The 24218-nt window shown below is 46.2% G+C and overlaps 1 protein-coding gene across 1 annotated transcript in view; it reads right to left on the bottom strand.

Moving 5' to 3' along the window:
* Window positions 1-24218, bottom strand: part of LOC147460648 (protein CASP) — a 58565-nt gene that overhangs the window by 24400 nt on the left and 9947 nt on the right. Inside the window, exons 2-3 of the mRNA XM_086508333.1 lie at window positions 1002-1112; window positions 740-918 (exon numbers count right to left, since the gene is read on the bottom strand). Coding sequence (XP_086364459.1) covers window positions 740-918; window positions 1002-1112 — 290 coding nt within the window. The remainder of the gene's footprint in view (window positions 1-739; window positions 919-1001; window positions 1113-24218) is intronic.

The following is a 24218-nucleotide window of genomic DNA, read 5'->3' as shown; positions in this document are numbered from 1 at the left end:
TTATTTTGGGTGGGGTTGCTCGGCTCTCTCCCTAAGATCTTTCTCCTGCGGAGCACTATTCGCCTTGCAAACTTTCTGCCTCCTGGTTGAGGTCCCACCTCTGAATTTTGCAGGGGACCTAGAGTAATTAAACTGCACTGTTATCTGACTTCCTCCCTTGGGGTGTTTTCTTGGGCCTTGGTTGTTCTTCTAAGGAGCAGATGTAGCTGCAGTTTGCCTTGGCATCACACTCTGGTGACTTCTTTCCTTTAATTCTAGCTCGAGCTCTTCAGCTGGTACCGTTCGGTGAATCGTGGTTCCTCTGCCAAATTTGTGTCCCTTTCCCCTCACATACTTAAAAACAGTTTTTCATTCTAGTCTGTGACCTTGGCCTCACCTATCTCGATTTGCACCAATTCTTTTCAGCCGAGTTTGAATCGACCTATGGCCTTGTCTTATGTTGTGAGCATGTTCGGCATCTTGCAGACATAATTTGTCTCTGGCCTCAGAGAGAGAGATAATGAGACTAGGTCACAAGTTCGACTCGAATATGCATCCACTCCCAAACAGACAGTTCAAATTTTTGCCAGATGTGGCCAAGTAACATGAATACTGGGTTAAACTCTCAGATCAAGGGGCAAAAAAAGAATCACCCACCGTGGCTGAAGCAAGAGCAGGTGAATTTTTGCCAGATGTGGCCAAGTAACATGAATACTGGGGTTAAACTCTCAGATCAAGGGGCAAAAAAAGAATCACCCACCATGGCTGAAGCAAGAGCAGGTGCCGGATCTGGGGCTTCATAAAGCTTTTGATAAATGGCCAAGAAAGCATTTTCTCCAAATTTTGCTCTTTTAGTTAAATTATCTACTTCTTCTTGAAAGGCTTTTATCAGAGTATTAAACAACCTCTGTTTATCCTCGGGCGAAGCCTTCTTGAAATCTGCACTAGGAACACCACCATGGAAGATTAGTATAGGGTCGAAAATAAAGTGATTAAAACATTGAAAAAGAAAGAATGCTCACCCCGAGTGCTTTCAGCAAGTTTTCTTCTATTTTTGAGGCTTGCTTCCTGATTTTCGCCAATTTGTAATCCTTGCTCATCAAGCTTGGTACGCTCATTCTCAAGATCAAAATCTAATATAATGACCAATCATTAAGAAAAAGCAAAAGGAAAAAGAATCAAACAGTTTCACAAGACAATACCAAATGAGATGCAACATGGATGGTGGTTACATCAATATGAGATGATAATGGCAAGGAATCATCCTCAACTTAATCCAACTGGTCATAAATTTTTAAATTTTCCGTGACAGATGATCAAAAGATGCATGTGACACCTGCTTAGCTAAGCAAGCCTAAATAACAATTCATAACACAAAGTAGAAACACAAAAACAGGGCTACAGAACATGTCGCTCAAATTACATGTTTGTCACTCTGAAAGATAGGTAAGTCTTAGGTCACCAGACATCAAGCATAGTGATAGCACAAAGCAAAAGGTACCGGTAGGTGCGCGTCGTGGTGTAGTGCAGGATTGGGGCAAGAAGCAGAAGGCAGAGAGCTAGCGCTAGAGATCGAAGCAGGGAGAGAGAGTGAGAGAGAGAGCTCACATTTTTGGGGAAAACTCAATAAGTGAGTTTTGGGTTTTTCCACTTTTATTATAAGCGACTTTAAAAAAACATGTCCAAGTTCAATGTGAACCTGGACAAAGTATAAAAATATACAAAAAGGGGTTATTTAAGCCTTTAACCCAACAACCTCCCACTTAAAAGCATAAATGACGTCTTTAAGTTAACCAACTCCCACCAGCTATATGTAATGCTCATGTTGAGCCTTAGCAAGACTCTTGGTGAGAAATCTGCAGGGTTATCCTGTGTATGGATCTTAGTCAAGGTGACCAGACCATCCTCCAATACCTAACGTATGAAGTGGTACCGCACATCTATGTGTTTGGTACGCACATGAAACATGGCATTTTTGGCTAAATAGACAGCACTCTGGCTATCACAACCCAACACGGGTTTATGAACAAGCATGCCAAGTTCTTTTGCAAGTCTGCCCAACCAAATGGCCTCCTTTGAAGCCTCTGTGGCTGAAATATATTCAGCCTCAGTAGTATATTTCAACCTCAGTAGTACTCAATGCCACAATTTTTTGCAACCTAAAACACCAAGAGATTGCACCACCAGCAATGGCAAATACATATCCACTGGTAGATTCCCTGGTATCCATGTCACCTGCCATGTTTGCATCACAATATCCTTGCAACTTTAAGTCACTTTTTCCATAACAAATACACTTTGATTGTCTACCTTTCAAATATCTCAAAATGCATTTGACAACTTCCCAATGAGCTTTGCCAGGATTCGACATGTATCGACTAACAACTCCCACTGCATAAGCAATGTCGCGACGAGTGGCAACCATAACATACATAAGAGAACCACAAGCTGATGCATATGGGATTCCCTTCATTGCTTTCAATGCCACCTCATCCTTTGGGCAATCTGCTTTGCTAAGCTTAGTGTATGGAGGTAAAGGTACTCCAAGAGGTTTAGCATCAACCATATTAAACCTGTCAAGTACTTTTGCAATGTACCTTTCTTGAGATAAAAACAACAATTTCAGCTTTCTCTCTCTTTTAATACGCATGCCCAAAATATGCTCTCCATCACCCAAATCCTTCATAGAAAATGCTGAATTTAGCTTACATTTCAAAGCATTAAGACTAGTCTTATGTTTCCCGGCAAGTAGAATGTCATCAACATAGAGAACAAGAATGATAAGACTACCATCTTCATCCCTTTTCGTATACAAACAATGATCTGCATGGCTGCGTTTAAAGCCTTGAGACAACATAAAAGTGTCAAACTTCTTATACCACTGCCGTGATGATTGTCTCAAACCATACAGAGCCCTTTTCAGTTTGCATACAAGTTCCTCGCGTGTAGAACTACAAAACCTTCAGGTTGTTTCATGTATATGTCCTCTTCAATGTCACCATGCAAAAACGTTGTCTTTACATCCATTTGATTCAATTCCAAATCAAGCACCACAACGAGAGCAAAAAGGACACGTAAAGTTGTAAGCTTTACAACAGGAGAAAAGATTTCTTGAAAATCAATTCTTTCTTTCTGTGCATATCTTGCCTCGCACTTGGGTTTTTCATCCACAATCTTAATCTTGTATACCCGTTTGTTAGGAAGAGCCTTTCTCCCTTTAGGCAATGGCATAAGATCCCAAGTACCATTTGCATACAAGGATTTCATTTCCTCTTGCATCGCAAGCTCCCACTTACTGCTTGACTCATCTATCAACATTACATGATCTAAAGAGGGGTTAAATCTCTGCGGTTACCTTCTCAAACGAGTTGACCTACGTACCCAATGATCTACATTCTCAGGCAACGGTTCTACATCATAAGGCAACTCATTTTCAGCTCTATCATGTTGCTGAAAATCATTTTCAGCCAATCCAGGTGGGGCTGTCCATCCTCATTAGGAGCATCAAAATCATGTCCTACCTCTTCTGGCTCAAGGTTAACCGGTTGATTATCAATTTCAGCTTGCAGTAATGCATCATGAGGCTCTTTTTCAACATCAATGGGTGGCCCAGAAGGCTGAAATCTGACTTTTTTCTTGTCAGTATCAGATTTTGTAGCATTCTTAAGTAATTTTGTAGCATTGAACATGACATCTCGGCTACATCAATGGGTGGCACAGAAGGCTGAAATCTGACTTTTTCCTTGTCAGTATCAGATTTTGTAGCATTCTTAAGCAATTGTTGCCTCATTGAACATAACATCTCGGCTACATATTACCTTTCTAAACTGTGGTAACCACACTCTATAGCCCATTTCACCTTCTTTCCCATAACCTAGGAAAACTCCTTTAATGGACTTCATATCAAGCTTTGTTCTCAAGTCATTGCGTACATGAACAAAAGCTTCGCAGCCAAATACTCTCAAATGATCATAAGAGGCAGGTTTGCCAGACCAAACCTCCTCTGGAATGTCATTTTTCAGCGTACTAGTAGCAGAGCGATTGCAAATATGAACTGCAGTTTTCAATGCTTCCCCCCAAAACTCTTGGAAAAGATAAGCGGTGGACAACATGCAACGCACTCTTTCGCATAAAGTACGATTATACCTCTTAGACACACCATTAGAAGACGGATTATAAGGGGATGTCAACTCCCTTTTAATCCCATGAGCCTCTCATTGCATCCACGTCCAAGGTGGTTGCTTTCCATCAACAACCACAACATACTTCAAGCCGAGTTCTTGAAGCGGTAGGGGAGCAAAGTGCTTCTAAAGTAATGTGAGACTAGCTTCGCCTACAACTATCTTATAATAAGCCGCTTTGTAGAGTGTCGAAGTGCAGTGCAATAACTCTTCATCAGTACAGAGTTTGCTGAGACATCCCATGGAAGTATACACACAAGGATCATTTGTACAAGGAAGGTAGATAATCCTGAGTTCTGGGAGTCTCTTAAGACTCTTGACAAAATGGTGAGACCAGTGATCCACTTTCTTAGAGTGATGGATGGTATGCAACCTTGCATTGGTAGGGTCTATGAAGCAATGGATCGCATGGTCGAGGCGCTTGAACTTTGAAGATCATGAGAAGGACCCAGATAGGCTCGAAGAAATCATAGACCTTTGCAGTAGCAGGTGGGACGCCTATAGTTCTCTTCATGGTGCATCTTTTGTGTTGGACTCAGAGTTCCAGGGTGTAGGATAGGAGCAGCAGAGTCTAAGCACAGAGGACCCTCGGGAGTTGTACCTTGATGTGAGCAATAATAAAGAAATACCGAGAGCGGCGCTAGTGCTTCTAGGCGCCGAACTCTGCCGTGGGTGTCAACTCTCTCTCTCTCTCTCTCTCTCTCTCTCTCTCTCTCTCTAAGTTAAGTGATTTTGAAGTCTCTATTCGTGTGTTGCTATTGATTTCTTGCTTGGAGTGTCCAAGCCTGTAACAGGAGCCGCCAACATTGTCACAGTGTTCTCAAGCCTTCATACAAGATATACTTTAGGAAGAGATCGTTGCTTCTCCCTCCCTCCCTCCCATCGTTACCCCCACCCCATCGCGCTCGTTGTTGCCCCATCCCACCCCCTCTCCTTACCTTATGTGATGGTTGTCGATCTCCTTCCTTGCTTTGGTTCGCTCTCTCCTCGCATTGCAATACCCTTCTCCTACGGACCCTACCCTCCCTTCATCCTCGCGCTATCTGTGGACTGAGTTCAGCCTCCTCGTGGCCTTTGTCAATGACTTTGCCTTCTGTTTTCAACAACAAACACAGAATTGCGGCCCTTGCTTTACCCGAGAGGGACCCTATTGAAGCCCTCTTGTACTACACCGTGGAGCTCACCAGAAGAGCAAGCGAGCTTGATGGCCGAGGTGGAATGGTCATCTACAAGACAGTTGGCACATGGCCTAGCAGAGGCGAGGTTTCAGACTTGTTCTAGGCTCGACTCCTTATCGAAGTCCGCAAGATCATTGATGTGCAGATTCTTGGGAGAGGATATTACCAAATAGAGTTTGAGTGTCCAGAGATGGCAGCCAAAGTGATTTCGATGCGCTCCCTTGGCATTCGGGCGGCTCAAGCTTATTTTAGACAGTGGCACCACGGCTTCTAACCAACTTTAGATGTGCTTGAGGAGGAGGCATATCTTTCTATCTTAGTTTGATTCCAAGGTTGGAGGCAAGAGTACCTCCCCCTACTTTCTAGGATTGGTTCCATGTTTGGAACATGTACTCTGAAACAAGCCGCTTCGAGGTCAGAGGAAGAGTCGTCGAGATAACGTGTAGAGTGGTACTCGCAGAAGTCCTACTGGTGGCGGTAGTCGAAACTGGTCAGCTCACGAGGAATTGCCGCAATAGGCGACACCTGCACCAAGAGGGGCCTTCGCACGTGGGGTGGCTCCTCTCGTGACAGGCGACTCGTGGCAAATGCACTGACAAGAGACCTCCGAACTGGCAAAGAGTGGCTTATCCCTTGAGCCGGCGAAGAGGCACGGAAGGGGTCAAACGTCGGGGCGGAAGGACTAGCGGGAGTGATGGGAGAGGCGGAGTGGGCGGGTGGAGAAGGTGAAGGTGGAGGTGGGGGTTGAGAACTCAGGATGGTCGGCGGGGGGTGGAAGGACTAGCGGGAGTGATGGGAAGGACTTCCATCACTCCCGAAACGGGAAATTGGAACGGGGAACGCAAAACGGGCAACATGTATGAAATGCCATTCCCTGTTTCCGATACTCACGTCAGAAACACGGAACGGGTATCCGGAATGTGAATTGGGATGGAAGCACGGAACGGGACCTGAAAATGGCCATTCCTTGTAACTATGGCGGGAGGGGGAGGGGCTAGTGGTGGTGGCGAAGCTAAAGTGGAAGGGGCACCCTCAGGCTCAGAGCGGTTGGCTTGTGCGAACCACCAGGGGCGCCAGATTCGCGTGCCTGTTCTTGAGGGTGCTAGCCACGAACCTTCGGCTAGCCCTCATTTGCATCGGCACCTGTATGAGAAGAGGTATCCGCTTGAGCTCCCTCCATCTCTACCTACGGAACCTAACCAGTCTTGATAGGTTGGGTCTGTGTCGAGGGTCGAGTCCTTCTCCGTGGACGGGCCTTCGCAAGATGGTCCATCTGTCTGCAAATGAAGTATTGTTTGGGAGGCCCAAATACTCCACACTGTCTGATCCAACCACCACTACCCGAAATAGTAGAACCACCTTTGGAAGTGTTTGTGTGTCCCGAACAAGAAGCCGCAAAGTGGGTAACCCTACGACTGTGGTCACAACTGAAGCTGAAGTGTGACAAACTTCCTCCAAGATAGTGTGGTCCCTCTAAAGTTCTTAAAAAGATGGGGAACGTAGCATATAAACTTGAGTTACCGGAGAGTTCACAAGTTCACCTTGTCTTCCACGTTAGTAAATTGAAGAAATCAATTCACGGGTTAGAGAATCTCCAAAGATTTTGGTCGACTTGATAGAGCCACCAAAGATACTGCATGAACCATTAAGGATTCTAGGATATTGAGATAGACAAACGCTGTAACAGACTTGGACACTCCAAGTCAAGAATCGACCGCGACAGCACCAAATAACCACTCAAAACAGTGCACAGTTCACAATAGATTTTCACTGGCCCGGCGGAGTTTCGTGCCTAGAGATATTGGCCCCAAAGACTGGCGCCCCTTTCGGTATTTCTTTTTGTATTGATCTGAGTTCAAAGTACAAGAGTGGTTGGGTCTCACTCTCAGACTCTGCGTCCAGAGGCTCTGCCGAGTGGGAGCCCAAGCCACTTATTTATTTACAAGGGATGCCAAAAGCAGAGCCCCAAAAGCTTAGAATCAAAAGCCTAAAAATAAAGCAAAGGCTCTTTCTCTCACAAGCTCTCTTGAGCTTCTAAAAATAAAGCAAAGGAGTTCTCTCTCTCTCTCTCTCTCTCTAAAATTGCGTAGAATAAAAGCACTGCTTTTCCTAGTGCAAAATCCGAAAATCTGCTGTACAGTCCCGTGAAACGCGCGACAAAATCCGAGATCTGCCGTACGGTGCCACGTCATCATGTCTGCACATTTTTTGAGATCTTCCCCTGCTGCCTTTAGGGTTAGGGTTAGGGTTTCTATAGTTTAGGGTTTCTGGCAACAGAATTAGGGTTTGCAAGTTTTTAGGGTTTCTGCAGATGGGTAGCCATGTCATCACTTTGTGACATACCCCCCTCTTGAAAGCATTGTAATCGCCCTCGATTACGCATGCAAAACAGACAGAGGCCATAAACCGTCTTAGTAGACACTAACTGTTAGTACCTATGCACTAGGAACACACATCTAGCACATGTACCAATCGACAGTCACATCACACGACATCACATGACATTCAACATTCATTCGGATCTTAGACAATGATTTATTGGCAATGTAGCTAGCAATCGCATCTAGATCTAGTTGGGACCTCGTCAATGTCTGATTGACTAACCCCTATTGCAACCATGTCTATTCGAGATCGATTAGACCAAAATGCTGCAGTCATTTCGTCTATCAGTTCTGCACTTAAACAGAAGTCAAGAACAATTCAGAATCATAAAGTCATACAGCAGAATACTGCCAACTCTCAGTATCCCTGAAGCTCAAAGAGACATCAGTGACTCTAGTATCAAAATCGAGGCATCTGTTGACAAAGGAGCGGAGTAACTCCCCTCTTGTGCATCCCACTGCACCAGATCTCCGGCCAAGCTGAATTTTGGGGTTCATTTGGAGTAGACTATGCTAAACCAAAAGCCTCGAGGTAAAGTTTCACAATCTGAGGAGTATCTGCTAGATCCTCCTCCTCCATCCACTTCGCATCCAATGCAAGATAGTTCTTAAACTTAACCAAGAACCGCCTTTGGACTTTACCTTTATTCTTCGTATCCTTATGTGCCAAAATCTGTTCAGGAACAAGGATCTCCTCGTTTTCTTCCACTTCGGGTTGCTCATCAAGCTCCCCATCATCAGGCACATCACCTTTGAAAGGTTTCAAGAGACTCACATGAAATGCATTGTGAATCCTCCAAGTGTCAGGCAGTTTCAGTCGGAAGGAGACATCATTAATCTTTTCAGAAATCTGGAAGGGTCTGTAGTATCACATACAAAGCTTTGGAAAAAGCCTCTCCTTTCCCTTTTTCTTTCTCAGGCATGCCTTCTCAACACGTAAGAGCACCCAATCATCCTCCTTCAATTTCAAGTCGTGACGATGGCGATCTGCTGCCTTTTTCTGTCGTTCTTGAGATTTCTGCAAAGCCTCGTGAACCTTGGCCAAAGCCGTGTCTAAGTCTCGCGTATACACATCCGCTTCAAAAATCTTATCTTTCGTGCTTAGGAAGGGTGGAACCTTTGCAGCACCTTCAACAATCTCAAATGGCGCCTTCCCCGTCGAAGAGTGTATCGTGTTATTGTAGGCAAATTCCACCAAAGGTAAGTACTTTTCCCATTGAGTCTTCTGATCCGAGATATAAGACTTCAATAAATCTAAAACCATTGAATTGGCAGTCTCAGATTGCCCATCAATCTGCGGGTGGAACGATGACGAGAACTGGAACCACGTGTCAATGTTCTCCCAAATTGCCTTCCAAAACAAACTCATAATCTGGGGTCCCTGTCCAAGACAATCGTCTCAGGCATGCCATGTAATCTGAAGATCTGGGCCACAAACAGTCTCGCAAAGTGATCCGGCTTGACTGTTTTCTTCACTAGAATGAAACGAGCCTGTTGCTAAATCTGTCAATAACAGTCCAGATATCATCGTGACCACTCTGTGTTCTCGAGAGATCAAAAATGAAATCCATTGCAATACTTTCCCAGGGGCGGGTGGGTATGGGTAAAGGCTGTAACAATCCCTGTGCTTTATGCCTGTCAAACTTGACCTTCTGGCATACCAAGCAACTGTGCACAGACTCTTCCACATCCTTCTCAAATCTCGGCCAAAAGAAGTATCTCTCTATCCCTTTCCTGGTGATAGCAATGCCGCGGTGACCCGTAAAAGGTGGACAGTGGTATTCAGTCACATAACCTTTTCCCTCAATGGCTGTGTAACGCACAACATGGTTTTTCTCATCAAGTAGCCATCCCAAATGGAATATCCCGCTATTGTCTCCCCATCCCGTATTCGTGTGAAAACGTCTGCAAAATTTGTATCTGTGGCATACTGGTCGACCATATCCTCTAAGCTCCTATGATCTATCGCGGAAATAGCAAGAAGCAACGGCTTCCGAGACAAAGCATCTGCCACCACGTTCTTCTATCCCTGAACATGGACAATCAAGAAGTGAAACTATGACAACCGCATCTGCTTTTTCGAGAGCTGCTTCTGTGACAAGAAGTAGCACAAACTCTCATGGTCTGTAAAGACAGTAAAATCCGCTCCGAGCAGGTAATGTCGCCACTGAGTAAGCGCATGGATAACCGCCAAAATCTCCTTCTCATAAGTCTGTGGTCATCTCTGGCCTTGAGAACAATCGGCTCTCATAAGCAATGACATGGCCTTCTTGCATTAAGACCGCACCTAGACTACGACCACAAGCATCACAATATACTTCAAATGACTTCTGCAAGTCCGACAAAGTCAAAACTGGTCCTGTAGTCCATTTCTCTTTCAATGTCTGAAAGGTAGTCACCTCTATGGGTCCCCACGAGAAAGGGACTCTTTTCTGTGTCCAGACATGCATAGGGGAAGCAACCTTTGCAAACTTTCGAATGAACCGCCTGTAGTACGAACACAGTCCCAAGATGCTTCTAACTTCATGGACATTCTTCAAATCAGGCCAATCACGGATAGTCTCTATCTTGGCCGGATCCATTTGCACTCCCGCAGCAGAGACAATATGTCCCAAAAAGTGTATCTCTGGTAGGAAAAATTCACTTTTCTTTGCATTAATCACTAACTTGTGATCTCGTAATGCCTGAAAGACCTGAAGCAAATGATTTCTATGTTCTGCCTCATTCTTGGAGAAAACAATGATATCGTCAAAGAAAGTGCCAACAAATAGCCTGTACTCTCGAAAAATCCTATCCATCATCCGGTTGAATGTCGCAGGAGCATTGGTTAAGCCAAAAGGCATCACCAAAAACTCAAATAACCCAAAAGTCGTCCGAAAAGCTGTCTTGTAGACGTCTCCCGACACAATTCTGATTTGATGATATCCACTTTTCAAATCAATCCTGCTAAAGCCCGAGGATCCATGTAATCTATCGAGTATATCATTGATCCTAGGAATCGGAAACCTGTTCTTGATGGTGATTTTGTTGAGAGCTCTATAATCGATGCACATTCTCCAAAATCCGTCTTTCTTCAAAACCAACAACATTGGAGAGCAATACGGTGAAGTACTAGGCTGGACAAAACCCTTTTCCAAGAGGTCTTTCACTTGGTTCATAATCTCTTCATTCTGTGCTCGGCTCCATGGTAAGGTGGCCGGTTCGGTGGTGTGCTTCCAGGTATCATATCAATTGTATGATCTTCAGGACGAGCAAGTGGTAACTTGCCTGGTAGGCCCTCTGAAAAGCAATCGGCGTGAGAGTGGAGAAAACCTTGGCGTTCTTTATCAAGTTTAGACATATTTGTCCTATCCTTATCACTCAATTCTTTCATAAAGATCGAGTAAACAAACAGACTAGATTTCATTAATTTAGAAATGGCCGAAGCCGATACAATAGGGACGGACTCGCCCTTCAGTTTATTGTCAAGTACAATGGTTCTGCCCTTCTCTGTAGTCAATGTCGCTTTCCTCGCCCGATAATCGACCACGACGTTGTTCTTGTGGTACCAGGGAATTCCCAAGAGAACATCACAACCTTCCAAAGGCATTATGAAAAAGTCCTCATGCCCCAAATACCCCTGACAATGCAACCGAAGTTTGCCAATGACAGGTGTAATGGCTATGTCCATGCCGGGTACCAAAGAACAGCCTCCGCAAGTGGTCCCATCCAATCGGGAGTGATCTCGAGCTGCACCGCCAATTCTGGTGAAATGAAGTTGGCCTTGGCTCCTCCATCAAAGAAGATCAGGGCCTCCTGGTCTTTCACTTTGCCCCAAGCTCGGCAAAGTTTTGTACTCTCGTCCATGGTGTTGGGATCGGTACCCACACAATCTAGAACCAGTCCTGTTTTCATCTTGCCTTTTCTTCCACGTCCTCAGTTGCTCTCAAACCATAGTTACATGGGACGGCGGGTCGGGGTCGGGGTCGAGAACGGGGTCGAGACGGCAAAAGTCAGGAAACGGGGACGGAGGTTGGAACGGCAAAAAAAAAAAAGAGTTTTTTTGGCATTTTTTAACCTACACACATGCCACACACATAGAGCATCACTTTGTCCATAAATTTACACTAAATAGACCAAAGAACATGAGTCATATAGGCAGAAATGTGCTAATAAAACATCGATGATCGATGGATACAAAATGAGAAGTGCATGCCACAAGGGTTCAAGAGTCAAAAAGCCTAAAGGACTTAGGACAAGCCTGAGGCCTCAAGGATAACAAAAAGTACAAAGGGCTATGTAGGAGGTAGAGTCGTAGACTCAAGAGTCTAGACTCGAGAGTCGAGTGATCAATGATCATCAAACTCAAGAAGTGCTCGCCTGCTAAATCTCCACATCGTCCTTGTAGTCGAGGTCGTCAACGACGTATGAGGGCTCGGGAGGCTCGCATTGAGGCTCGGAATCCTCCTCTAGCTCCTCCAAAAGAGTATCGGCCATAGATGGATTCTCTTGTGCCATCTCCCACTCAGTGAAAGGATCTGCCTTATGTGTGACGCTCTTGGCAAGCATGCGCAAGTTAGCGCTCACAAACACCAAATCATTGGCCCTTTGAACCCCAAGGCAATTCCTCTTCTTAGAGGCAATGTGGCTGTACACACTCCATAGTTGCTCCAAGCAACTAGTGGTACATGCTTGGCTAAGGACACGAACAGCCAAGCGCTGCAAATGTGGGCCATCTCCTCCATAGTCCTCCCACCACAAAACCGAGCCAATCTTGTTGCGATCAAGCTGTGCATCTACACATCCATAGGAGCCCTTCTTTTGCCTGTAGTTGAGTAGCTCGTCTCTAATCTTGCGCCTAATGTCACTGCTAGGCTCAAGGCGCTCCAATGCAAGCCGCCATCCTTTGCTCACCTCCTTGTCGGTCTCTTGACGCCTTCCTTGCAACTCAGGGTCAAGCACATAAGCTGCCGCATGAAGTGGAGAGTAGTATCCATTCCACCTCGACTCACACAAGCCATGAATCCCCGCATACTGAACAATGTCAGGCACAAGCTTCTCAAGTGCCTCTATCATCCGATCCATGGCTTCGTAGACTTTGTCAATGCATGGCTGTAAGCCATCCACCACTCGAAGTAGGTGTAGAATAGGCTTTGACCATGGCGTCAAGAGTCTTCACCTCCTCCCACCAAGCAGTGTCGTCGGCCCATTCTCGGCATTTCAATCCTACTGCTGATGTAGACTCCGGCGTGGCCTGGAACTCATCACTGAGAAAGAGGCCCCTTAAGGCTCCGCCACATGTAGACAAGCGGCCTAGCATAAGCCAATTAAATGCAAATCTTGTCTCTGAATATTTGAGCAAGGACAAGTGGCTCCTCTTTGAGAATTCATGGCGCACTTTTTGATGGTTGAGCACAAAGGAGACAATTCGAGAGGCGTCACCAATGGTGGGTGAAATCCATGACAAGTTCCCTATGTCCTTGAGGAGGTTATTGAGGCAATGCGCCATGCAAAATGTGACATGGATGCTGGGATAAATGCCCTCAATGATAGCTCCGGCTGCCCTATTTGACGCCTCTCCATCTGCAACCATACATAGGACATTCTCCGGGCCAGTGATCTCTATGGTGCTTGTCCACTACGCAGCAAGCATCTCGGCGGCCTTGCCACTATCGGATGCATCATGTGACTCCACAAAGTACATCTCCCCTCGAGAGTAGGCCACCACCTCGTGGATGGACCGCTTGCGGGTGTCGCTCCATCCATTTACAAGAAGAGAGACGCCATTGGTCTCCCACAAATCCTTTGTTGCTTGGGCCGCTTGCTCCACGACAAGCTTCTCTTTGTCAAGGAGGGTGGTGTGAAGCCTCTCCGATGAAGGTGGCACATAAGAGGAGCCATATTCCCCTATTTTCGTAACCATGGTTCGAAAGTACGGAGACCTATCCACACAAAATAGAGCATGTTGTGTTAGTATGGAGAGTCGAGAGTCGAGAAGTTATAACCCATTATGAATACAAAATGGAAGATTGCAATGTGCATATGCCAAGGGAAACTCACCGCGAAGCATGGAAGGCAATGTGGTCGTCGAAGAAGAATCGGGCAACCGACCTATCCACCTCTTCCTTCAATTTAGGATTCCAATTTTCGTTGAGAGTTGTTTGGCGATGCGGAACCGAAGAGGACGGAGTAGATGCATGGCTCTTGAAGGTTCGAGAGATGTCGTCAAGGTTGGCTTCCCTTTGCTCTCGCGGTGTCACCGTGGCGGAGGGATCAACGGCAACAAAACGGCCCCTCTTGGCCGCTTCCGCAACCTCATACACCGTGAGCTTCTCAAGAAGATCCAACCTCTTCTCGGGAGCTACATGAGGGCAAAACTTCACCTCGTGACCGGGTTCATGAAGAAGATGGGCTCGCACTTTGTTTGAACCACCCGTTCTCTTGTATGGACATAGCTTGCACGTCCATGGTCTTGCACCGCCACCTTTGCCACACGAGCTAAAGTCGACTTCATCCCACCACGACCACGTTTGCACGGCGGCCCTCCTTCGAGAAGAACCGGTTGAGAAGTGGAGTTGGCTTGAGATGACATGATGGTGGAGAGACTCGAGAGAGTAGAGCTTAGAAGTTAGAGGAGTTAGAGGAGAGCTTGTGGAGAGAGAGTAGAGAGCTTCAAATTGGGTAGAAGAGGGAGAGGAGAGCTTCAAAGTTCAAACTTCAAAGTGGGTAGAAGAGGGAGAGACTTGAGAGTGGAGACTAGAGTGTAGAGTAGTCAATGGTCATGCTTCAAGCTTGAGCAATGAGCATTGAGTAGAGAGGAAAGCATTGAGTAGCTTGAGCTTGAGGGAAATTGCAAATTGGAATGAGACTATGAGTATTAAGAGGCCCAAGGGAGCCTTTTATAGCCTCCCAAGGGCCAAGGCTCCCAAAATGTGGCAGTTGGGGCTGCACAGATCCGTTAAACGGTAAAAAACGGTCGCATTTTTTGAATGGACTGCAGCCGTTCGCAGCCGACCCCGTCCAACCCCTGCCGTTCTGTCCGTCCCCGGCCGTCCCTGGTCCGGCCCCCCTGCGACCCGCCCGTCCGGCCCGAATTCCGTCCGTCCCACAGCGTTCCCTTCCGTTCCCGGCCCGGTTACGGCCGTCCCCCGGCCCTAGGGTCCGTCCCCCCCGTCCCTTGTAACTATGTCTCAAACTCTCAGGCCGTCATTGTCATTCTGTTCTTTCTGTGCCTTTCTAGGGCACTTCGCGGAGATATGTCCATGTTCCCCGCATCCAAAGCACTTCCCCTCCCTGATGAAGCGAGCTCTCTCCTGAGGAGTAAGCTTGGGTCGTGCATCCTTCTTTTCTGGGTTGCTCTTTCTCTTTCTACTTTCATTCGCTGAAGTCTGTTCGGCTCGTTGTGTCATGACCTCATCCGCGAGGTAGGTCAGACTGCCATAGTGAATGGCAACCCCGTTTCGCATGACTCATCAACTCCTAAATAGAAGGTGACTTCTGTTCCAAGCGGTGATCTCGGATCTCTATAGGTAGACCCAAGGTAAACCGCTCAAGCTGTTCTATGAACGAAATCTTCTTGAATGAAGAGGTGGGTAGAAAAGAGCTCAAGAATCTCTTGCAATAAGCGTCCACTGTATCTCTCTTGGTCATCCGAAGATGGTTCCAAGCAGCTCGTATATTGCGTTCATACTTTTGAGTTAGCCAAGAAGAAATAAAAAGCTTCTTAAATTTCAGCCATTTAACTGGCGCAGTCTTGTTTAATAGAAGCGTGGACCACCAAGTTCGAGCATTCCCCTGAAAATAAGAGGCAGCTCTCCAAATCTTAGAGTGCTTCGAATAGCGTCCTCTCGCGAAAGCGATGTCAAACTGCTGTATAAAAGACAAAGCCTTCGAAGTATCTTTATATCCTGAAAAAATGTCAAATTTAATTGTCTGTCCACCTTCCTTAAACTCTCGAACTTTCTTGCTTTTGTCTTCCAAAAAGTCATACTGGTTGGCTTTATAAAAATTCTTCTTGTGTGCATAAAAGTTGCCGTCATCAGAGTCTGAACTGTCTGTAGACGAGTCCTCTGTAGAACTATCACTTACTGGGCGAGATTTAGACTTCTTTGCCTTTTTCTTGCCCTTTCCGAAGCGTTGTTTCTTGCTTCGCCTTTTGCCTTTTCTGTCTTCTTCGCTCAGTCAGAAGAGCTAGCAAAACTGTCAGAAGAAGAAGAAGAAGAAGAAGAGGAACTGGGTACTCCTTCAAATCAAACACACTTCTTCTGTTTCTTTGCCTTATCAAATGTCCACTGACGACCCAAATAACCGGGAAAGTCAGTGCCTTTCTTCTGCCTTTTGCCGTGCTTTTAGCTTTGTTCTGCGCGTCAAAAAGCTGAGCAATCCGTGCATCAACCACCTCTTCTAATTCCTTTTCTGTATATTTCTTGTGAGGAGAAGGTTTCTTGAGAGCGGGTTTCGGGGGTGGTGTTGTGGTTTTCTGCCACTGCTCGTGCACTTCCTGAAAAGAAGTCTCGCTCATATATTTTGCAAATTTTGGGTCCTTCGCAAAATTGAGCATCATCTTTGTTGCATCGCTGATCAATTGACGACGCTCCATCTCTTGTCGCTCCGCCTGAGTAGGCAGAAGCGGGCCATACTCTCTGCCAGTGTCTTCGTTGTGATCCCTTGCCGCATCTCCAGATGCAAAGGGAGTCGACTAATCCTTGCATGAAGCCATAGGTGTCGCGGAAAAAAATAATTTGGGATCGGATTTCCCGTAGAAGAGAAATCGGGCGTGTTTTGATACCACTGTAACAGACTTGGACACCGCAAGTCAAGAATCGACCGTGATAGCACCAAATAACCACTTCAAAACAGTTCACAGTTCACAATAGATTTGCACTGGCTTGACGGAGTTCCGTGCCTAGAGATATTGGCCCCAAAGACTGGTGCCCCTTTCAATATTTCTTTTTGTATTAATTTGAGTTCAAAGTACAAGAGTGGTTGGGTCTCACTCTCAGACTCTGCGTCCAGTTGCTCTGCCGAGTGGGAGCCCAAGGGACTTATTTATTTACAAGGGATGCCAAAAGCAGAGCCCAAAAGCTTAGAATCAAAAGCCTAAAAATAAAGCAAAGGCTCTTTCTCTCACAAGCTCTCTTCAGCTTCTAAAAATAAAGCAAAGGAGTTCTCTCTCTCTCTCTCTCTCTCTCTCTCGAATTCCGTAGAATAAAAGCACTGCTTTTCCCAGTGCAAAATCCGGAAATCTGCCGTACAGTCCCGTGAAACGCGTCGCAAAATCCGGGATCTACCGTACGGTGCCACATCATCATGTTTGCGCTTTTTTCCAGGATCTTCCCTTGTTGCCTTTAAGGTTAGGGTTAGGGTTTCTGGCAGAATTAGGGTTTGCAGGTTTTTAGGGTTTCTACAGACGGATAGCCATGTCATCACTTTGTGACAAACGCGTCATAAAGTGTACCAAGAGGTACTAGTTGAGTTGTAACCGGCCCGTAGGGCGGTAGGCGTTGGCTTTCACCCGAAATTCTTTACTTTATACACACACACAGAGCACTTTGCAAAGAGAACCTGTAATGGGAATTAACACTTCAACTCACACACAGCTCAGAAGCTAGAATGCTCCGAGCAGACGCCGACAACCTGTAGGCCCCAAAATTGGCGCCCCTTTCGGTATTTCTTTATTCTTTAGGAGGGTAAATTACAAGGTAAGGTCTTGGGAATCTTTCACGTGTATCCACCTAGATACCATTTGATTTGGCCAAATTTCGGCAGCATAACAGCCCCAAAACTTGCGCGAAACCCATTCCCCTGCTGGAACTCGCTTGCACTGACGTATACCCTCTGATTCCTGTCCAAAAACAGTAAATTCAGCACGCTGTATTTACTGGTTTTTGCCCTGTTTTCAGCCCCAAACAGTCCCCTAATTGTCCTTTGCCAGTGGGGCACGATTCCCAATGATCCTGGCGTCCGTATGGCTGAAAAACAGTCAAATTACAGCGCATACACAGCGCTGATTTTGCACCGGTACGGTGAGGTTATGACCCTCACCAGTGCCTGCTTTGGAGCAGCAGTTAGCTACCCCTGTTCCTGCTCAAGGAGGCTCTTGCCTCAGCACAAAAGCATGAACCCACACAACTGTACATCAGTCAAATGAGTAGCCCTCTGGTGGGGCATCACATAACTGCACGTAGGGGAGAAAGAGAGCAGTATGTAGCGTGCGGGGCATCACTCCCGTCACCATACTGTGCATAGAGGGCAAGGTAAGCATTCCATAGCTTCTGTACCTGTTGCAATCCGCCTGTGGCTGAAAATGGCACCCCCTTTGATGATATGCAGCTCGTTTTTGCCTCCCAGAGTGGCAGAATCGCTCACAAGCTGACACGTCGCCCAGTTTCCGAGTTTGGGCTTCCCCTGCTAAAAATATCTCAACTGGTGCGTCAGTTGACTTCGCGGCACAGTTGTAAAGTGTTCCCCTAGTCATACCGAAGGTAATGACGCGAACACATTTCGTGGCCCAAAATAGCAGTTCCCTAAATTTTAGGAGATGCTTCCGTTGGGCTCCCACTGGTCTTCTGACCATCTATCCTCAGTAGGACCGCATCCAAAAATGCAATGTGGCCCAACTGTCGGATACTTTTTGTTGGTAGTCCCACCTTGACTTTATGCCTTAATTGAGTTCACTTCCTAGTATCCACCAACTTGCTAAGTGCGACGGGGGGGACCTATATGATCTTGCTCTGAGCCTAGACATCCTCTTACCATACGAATTCCAGTGCCGACCACTTCCCGTCTGCGGGTGAATCTACCGTTCACATTGGCCATACAATGTCCGACCGTTTGCTACTTCAAAAAGAGGGTCTCAAAATAAATAAAATAAACCCCATTGGAAAGAAACCAACAACCAAGGTTAGCAGTTGCCACATCTCTGTGACATGGTTAATAACTGCCACGTCCTCGTGACATACCCCCCTCTTGAAATCGCAAACGTCCTCGATTGCATACCATAAATACACGCCACTGATGATCTTGTGCTATCAACACTCTTTTATCATCGCATGTATCCGCAAGAAAGGTCGTAACATACATAGATACAAATGACTTAATGAGGCCTTCATACTTTTGCCATTTCTATCTATGGCACTGAATTCATATGTACATTCGATGTACTAGCTCTATCATTACCCCTCCTTTGCACACGTTGGGTTGGGGCATAAGTAGACTGTAACCGAAAGGCTTCAAGGTAAAGCTGCAATACATTTGGTGACTCTGACAGTTCATGCTCTTCCATCCACTTTGCATCCATAGGCGGATAGTTCTTGAACTTCACCAAATAGCGTCTTGCAACTTGTCCTTTAACTTTTCTGTCCTTATGTGCCAAAACTTGCTCAGGTACCAGGATCTCATCAAGTTCCTCAACTTCTGGCTGATCCTCAACTGGCATATCTTCTGGCACATCACCCACGAAGGGTCTTAGAAGACTCACGTGAAACGCATTATGAATCTTCCACACATCAGGCAATTTCAGCCTGTAAGCCACATCGCTGATCTTGTCAAGCACTTGAAAAGGCCCATAGTAACGCATGCTGAGCTTAGGAAACAGCCGTTCCTTGCCCTTCATCTTCTTTAACCTTGCCTTTTCGAACCTTAAGAGAACCCAATCACCAGGTGATAGTAGCAATTCACGACGGTGACGATCAGCAGCCTTTTTCTGTTTTGCCTGAGTCTTCTCCAAGGCAACTTTAATCTTCTTATACATCTCATCCATGTTCTCAACATATCGATCTGCCTCAAAGATCTTGTCCTTTGTGTGCAAAATGGGAGGAACCTTTTTGCCGCCTTCAACAATTTCAAAAGGTGCTTTGCCAGTGGACGAATGCACCGTATTATTGTACGCATACTCAAGCATAGGCAAATACTGTTCCCACTTGCCCTTATTATCTGACACATAGCATTTCAGCAGATCTAAGACAGTAGAATTGGCCTCTTCTGACTGTCCATCAGTTTGTGGATGAAACGAAGACGAGAACTTGAGCGTAGTACCCATGTTCTCAAACAATCCTCTCCAGAACAAACTGGTCATGCGAGGATCACGATCACTGATAATCGATTGTGGCATACCATGGTACTTAAACACATTGTACATGAACAAGCGTGCCATCTGATCAGATTTTATCTTCTTCCTGACAGGGATAAAATGGGCCTGCTTGCTGAACCTGCAGATAATGGTCCATATACCATCATTCCCTGTTGGCGTCCTTGGAAGATCAAAGATAAAGTCCATAGCAATGCTTTCCCATGGCTTATCCGGAATCGGCAGTGGTTGTAACAACCCTGGTGCCTTTTGCCTGTCAAACTTGACCTTTTGGCAAACTATGCATGCTCGCACAAAGGCATCCACATCTCTCCTCAAGGTAGGCCAATAGAAGAACGTCTCTACCGCTTTAACTGTTGCATCAATGCCACGATGCCCTGCATACGGTGGGACATGACTCTCTTCCATGACCTTATGTCGCAGTGGCCTAGTGACACAAAGTCTGCCATGCATCATCATAAAACCGTCTCTGAGGAGGTAGTGCTCGTGATGTTGCCCCTCTTGTAACTGTTCAAAGATCCTTGCAAAATCTTCATCAGCAGTATACTGTTCCTTCATGTCATCTAACTCATGATGATAAGGAATTGACACAGCTGAAATTTGTGGCTTTCTTGATAACGCATCAGCCACAACATTCTTCTTGCCTTCCACATGCATAATCTGGAAGTGGAACATGGAAAGAATGTTTGCCCATCGCATATGCTTTTCGGATAACTTTGACTGTGTCAAGAAGTATCGCAAGGTCTGATGATCTGTTTGGACAACAAAATCAGCACCTAAGAGGTAGTGCTTCCAGCTAGAAAGCGCATGAATAACGGCCAAGAGTTCTTTCTCATAGACTTGCATAGTCCTCTCTGGCCCTTGCAAAATTTGGCTTTCATAGGCTACTACCCGTCCATCTTGCATTAGCACTGCTCCGATGCTACTGCCACACGCGTCACACTGGACCACAAATGACTTCCTGAGATCTGGCAAAACAATAACTGGATCTGAAGTCAACTTTTCCTTTAAGAGACTAAAAGCTGAAATCTCTTTTTGGGTCCATCTGAAAGTGACCTCTTTCTTTTGCAATGCGTGAAGAGGCGATGCTATCTCTGCAAAATTTCTGATAAACCTTCTATAGTAGGAACACAATCCCAAGAAGCTTCTGACATCGAGCACAGTCTTCAAGTCTGGCCATGTCTTGATAGCTTCGACCTTGGCGGGATCCATTCTTACACCATCCTTTGAGACTATGTGGCCCAGAAAGTGGATCTCTTCAAGGAAGAATTCACTTTTCTTAGGATTGACAAGTAACCTGTGACTGCGCAGCTCTTCGAACACAATGGTCAAGTGACGCCTATGCTCCTCTTCATTCTTCGAATACACAATCATGTCATCGAAGAATGTTCCAACAAACTGTTGATGCGAGCGGAAAATCCGGTCCATCATTCTGTTGAACGTGGCTGGAGCATTTGTTAGCCCAAACGGCATCACTAGAAACTCATAAAGACCAAATGTCGTTCTAAACGCAGTCTTGTGCACATCCTCTGAGCTTATACGAATCTGATGGTACCCACTCTTCAGGTCTATCCTGCTGAAAATTGCAGCACCCTCTAAACGATCGAGAATATCATCAATGCGAGGAATAGGAAACCTATTCTTGATGGTATTCTTATTCAACGCACGGTAATCAATACACATGCGCCATGAGCCATCCTTCTTCTGCACTAGGAGCACTGGGGAGCAAAAGGGTGAAGAACTAGGCTGAATCAGCCCCTTCTCTAATAACTCCTCAACCTGGCCCATAATCTCTTTCTGCTGTGCCGCACTAACCCTGTAGGGAGGTCTACTTGGTGGGCTACACCCTGGCACCAAATCTATCCGATGGTCCTCAGGTCTCTCTGGCGGTAATTGCGACGGTAATGAACCAGAAAAACAGTCACTAAACTTTTGCAAAAATGCTGACCTTTCTTTATCTAACACAGATAAATTTGATTGATCCCTATCTGAGACATCACGTGCAAAAATCATGTACACAGAAAGATGATTCTTTATTACAGAAGTGATAGCAGAAGCAGATACAATAGGGACTGACTCTCCTTTAAGCTTTACATCCAAGATGTGAGTTTTGCCCCTATGCTGTAGAGTGATCTTTTTGTTGTAGGCATCCAAGACTCCATGCACTCGGAACATCCACGGGATCCCCAACAAGGCGTCACAACCTTCCAGCGGCATGATGTAAAACTCTTCAGTGTCCACATACGACTGAATATGCAGACACAGTTTTCCAATGATGGGAGTAACACACTCTGAGTGGCCAGGACATGCCAACCCTGCCTCTGCTGTGTACCCAATCTCTTCAGCTTTGATGCCGAGCTTCATAGCTAACTCTGGTGAGATAAAGTTGGCTTTGGCACCTGGATCAAAGAAGATGAGTGCCGTCTGATCTCTAACTTTACCCCATGCCCTGCATAACTCACTGGCATCTGTGCTGGGCCTGTCACCCACCATGTCTGGCACTAAACCTGCCGTGGGTTTTGGCTTCTTGCCTTTCTGGTCTTCTTTATCATCTAAGTCAGCTGGCCTTTTCCTTTGTGGACAATTGATAGAAAAGTGACCAGGCTGCTCGCATATAAAGCATTTGTTCTCAGCCATTAGGACCTTCTTTTCCTCGAGCGACTTGCGCACAAAAGGCTTCCTTTTCTGTTTCTTTGCCTGCGCTCCAGAAGTCCCAGCTGAATCCTTGTCTTTGGTGGCCTGTTCAGACACCGGTGACGCATCAGGAGCCGTCTTCACAAAGGGCTTCTTCGCTGAATTTTTCTTTTGCTGCCCTCCTTTATAACTGCTCGGAAATCCACTGTCCTCTCCTTTCAACAGGGCAAGACCAGTGTTCGCAACTTCCATAAGCTGAGTAAGGGTAGCCACTCTATTCTTTGTGCAGTAATCGCGAAGCCCTTTAGGCAACCCACAACAATACTTCTCTATCTGCTCTGTCAGTGGCACAAATCTGTAGGAGGTCACTGAGAGTAATGCTTTACAAAACCTCCTATTGTACTCCAGCAAGCTCTTGCACGAAGCTGCCGTAAGCTGGTGCCAATCTGTCAAGACATCGGCTTCAAATTCATTTGATAGCCAAGCAGATGCAAACATTTGCTTGAAGTAAACCCAAGTGGCGGGTGCCTGTCCTTGCATTAACAATGTCGTCCACCATGTCAGCGCATTGTCCTTTAAGAAAGTGGCAGCTTTCCTAACCTTCGAGGCCTCTGTAAAATTCCCTCCCGCATAAGCTGTATCAAACTGCTGGAGGAAAGTGAGTGCCTTTGTCTTGTCCTCGAAACCACTGAAGGTACTGAACTTTACCGCTGCACCACCTTCTTTGTAAGCCTTCGGCTTCTCTAGTGCCCCCAAATTGTCATACGGAATGGTCTGCAACATGGACACTGTACTAGGCATGATCAGCACGTGTTGGCCATTCACATTTTGCATCAGAGGTGCGATATCTGGCTGCTGTCCAGAAAAACCAGCCATGCCAAAATGACCCTGTGGCACCCCAAACTGGCCCTAGTTGCCGTGGAAACCTTGCTGCATGCCGATAGTACCATACATGGGGTTTGGCATGATGCCTTGCATACCCCCGAACACTGTTCCTGGCATGTACGGCCGACTTCCAGACGCATAACCAGCCATACTTCGGAACACTGATCCACCCCCCAAAATCCCCAGGATGTACCGTGGGTGGTGGAAAAACTGAGTGCATAGCCTGGTATCCAGCTCCCTGTCCATTCAAGACAGCATGCTGGCTCTGAAAGGTGGCGGGCTGAACTGGCATAACCTGTGGAATAGGCGTTCTAGCCACCTGTTCAAGCACGGGAGGAACTTGCTTTGGAGCCCCCGACTCCGCAACATGCGAGTGTTCCCTTTCCTCCTGCGCCTCATGAAGTACCTGGGCTTGAGCTTCAACAAGCTCCGTACGCGGCGTAGGTTGCCTATTTTGATGTTGCACTAGTGGCGCTTGCAAGAATTCCATAAACCTCGGATTCTGCACCAGCTGCGAAAAGACATTCACCGCGGCAACTAACTGAGTCTTAAACGCATCATCCTCAAGTTGCCCTGTCATAAAGCCCTGTACTACTGGAGGGACATTCACGTTGACAGGAGGTACAGACTGACGTGGCCGTGAGCTCTCGCCAATCTCAAAAACCATAGGAATCTCCTGCCTGTCCTTTGGAGAGGAACCCTCTTCCATAATTCCCTTCCCCTTGTCGGCCATAGTGTAATCCCCGCGTTCTTGCACTATGTGTCTTTACCCTGAACAATCCAGGCTCACTCTTTGAGGAAAAAGTGATTGAAATCCCGGCAATGGAACCATGTAACCGGCCCGTAGGGCGGTAGGCGTTGGCTTTCACCCGAAATTCTTTACTTTATACACACACACAGAGCACTTTGCAAA

The sequence above is a fragment of the Adiantum capillus-veneris genome, chromosome 3 (genome assembly GCF_014529385.1).
Source record: "Adiantum capillus-veneris isolate H3 chromosome 3, ASM1452938v2, whole genome shotgun sequence".
Lineage (NCBI taxonomy): Eukaryota > Viridiplantae > Streptophyta > Polypodiopsida > Polypodiales > Pteridaceae > Adiantum > Adiantum capillus-veneris.
The sequence above is the reverse complement of the archived record's forward strand: the minus strand, read 5'-3'. Positions and strand labels throughout refer to the sequence as shown.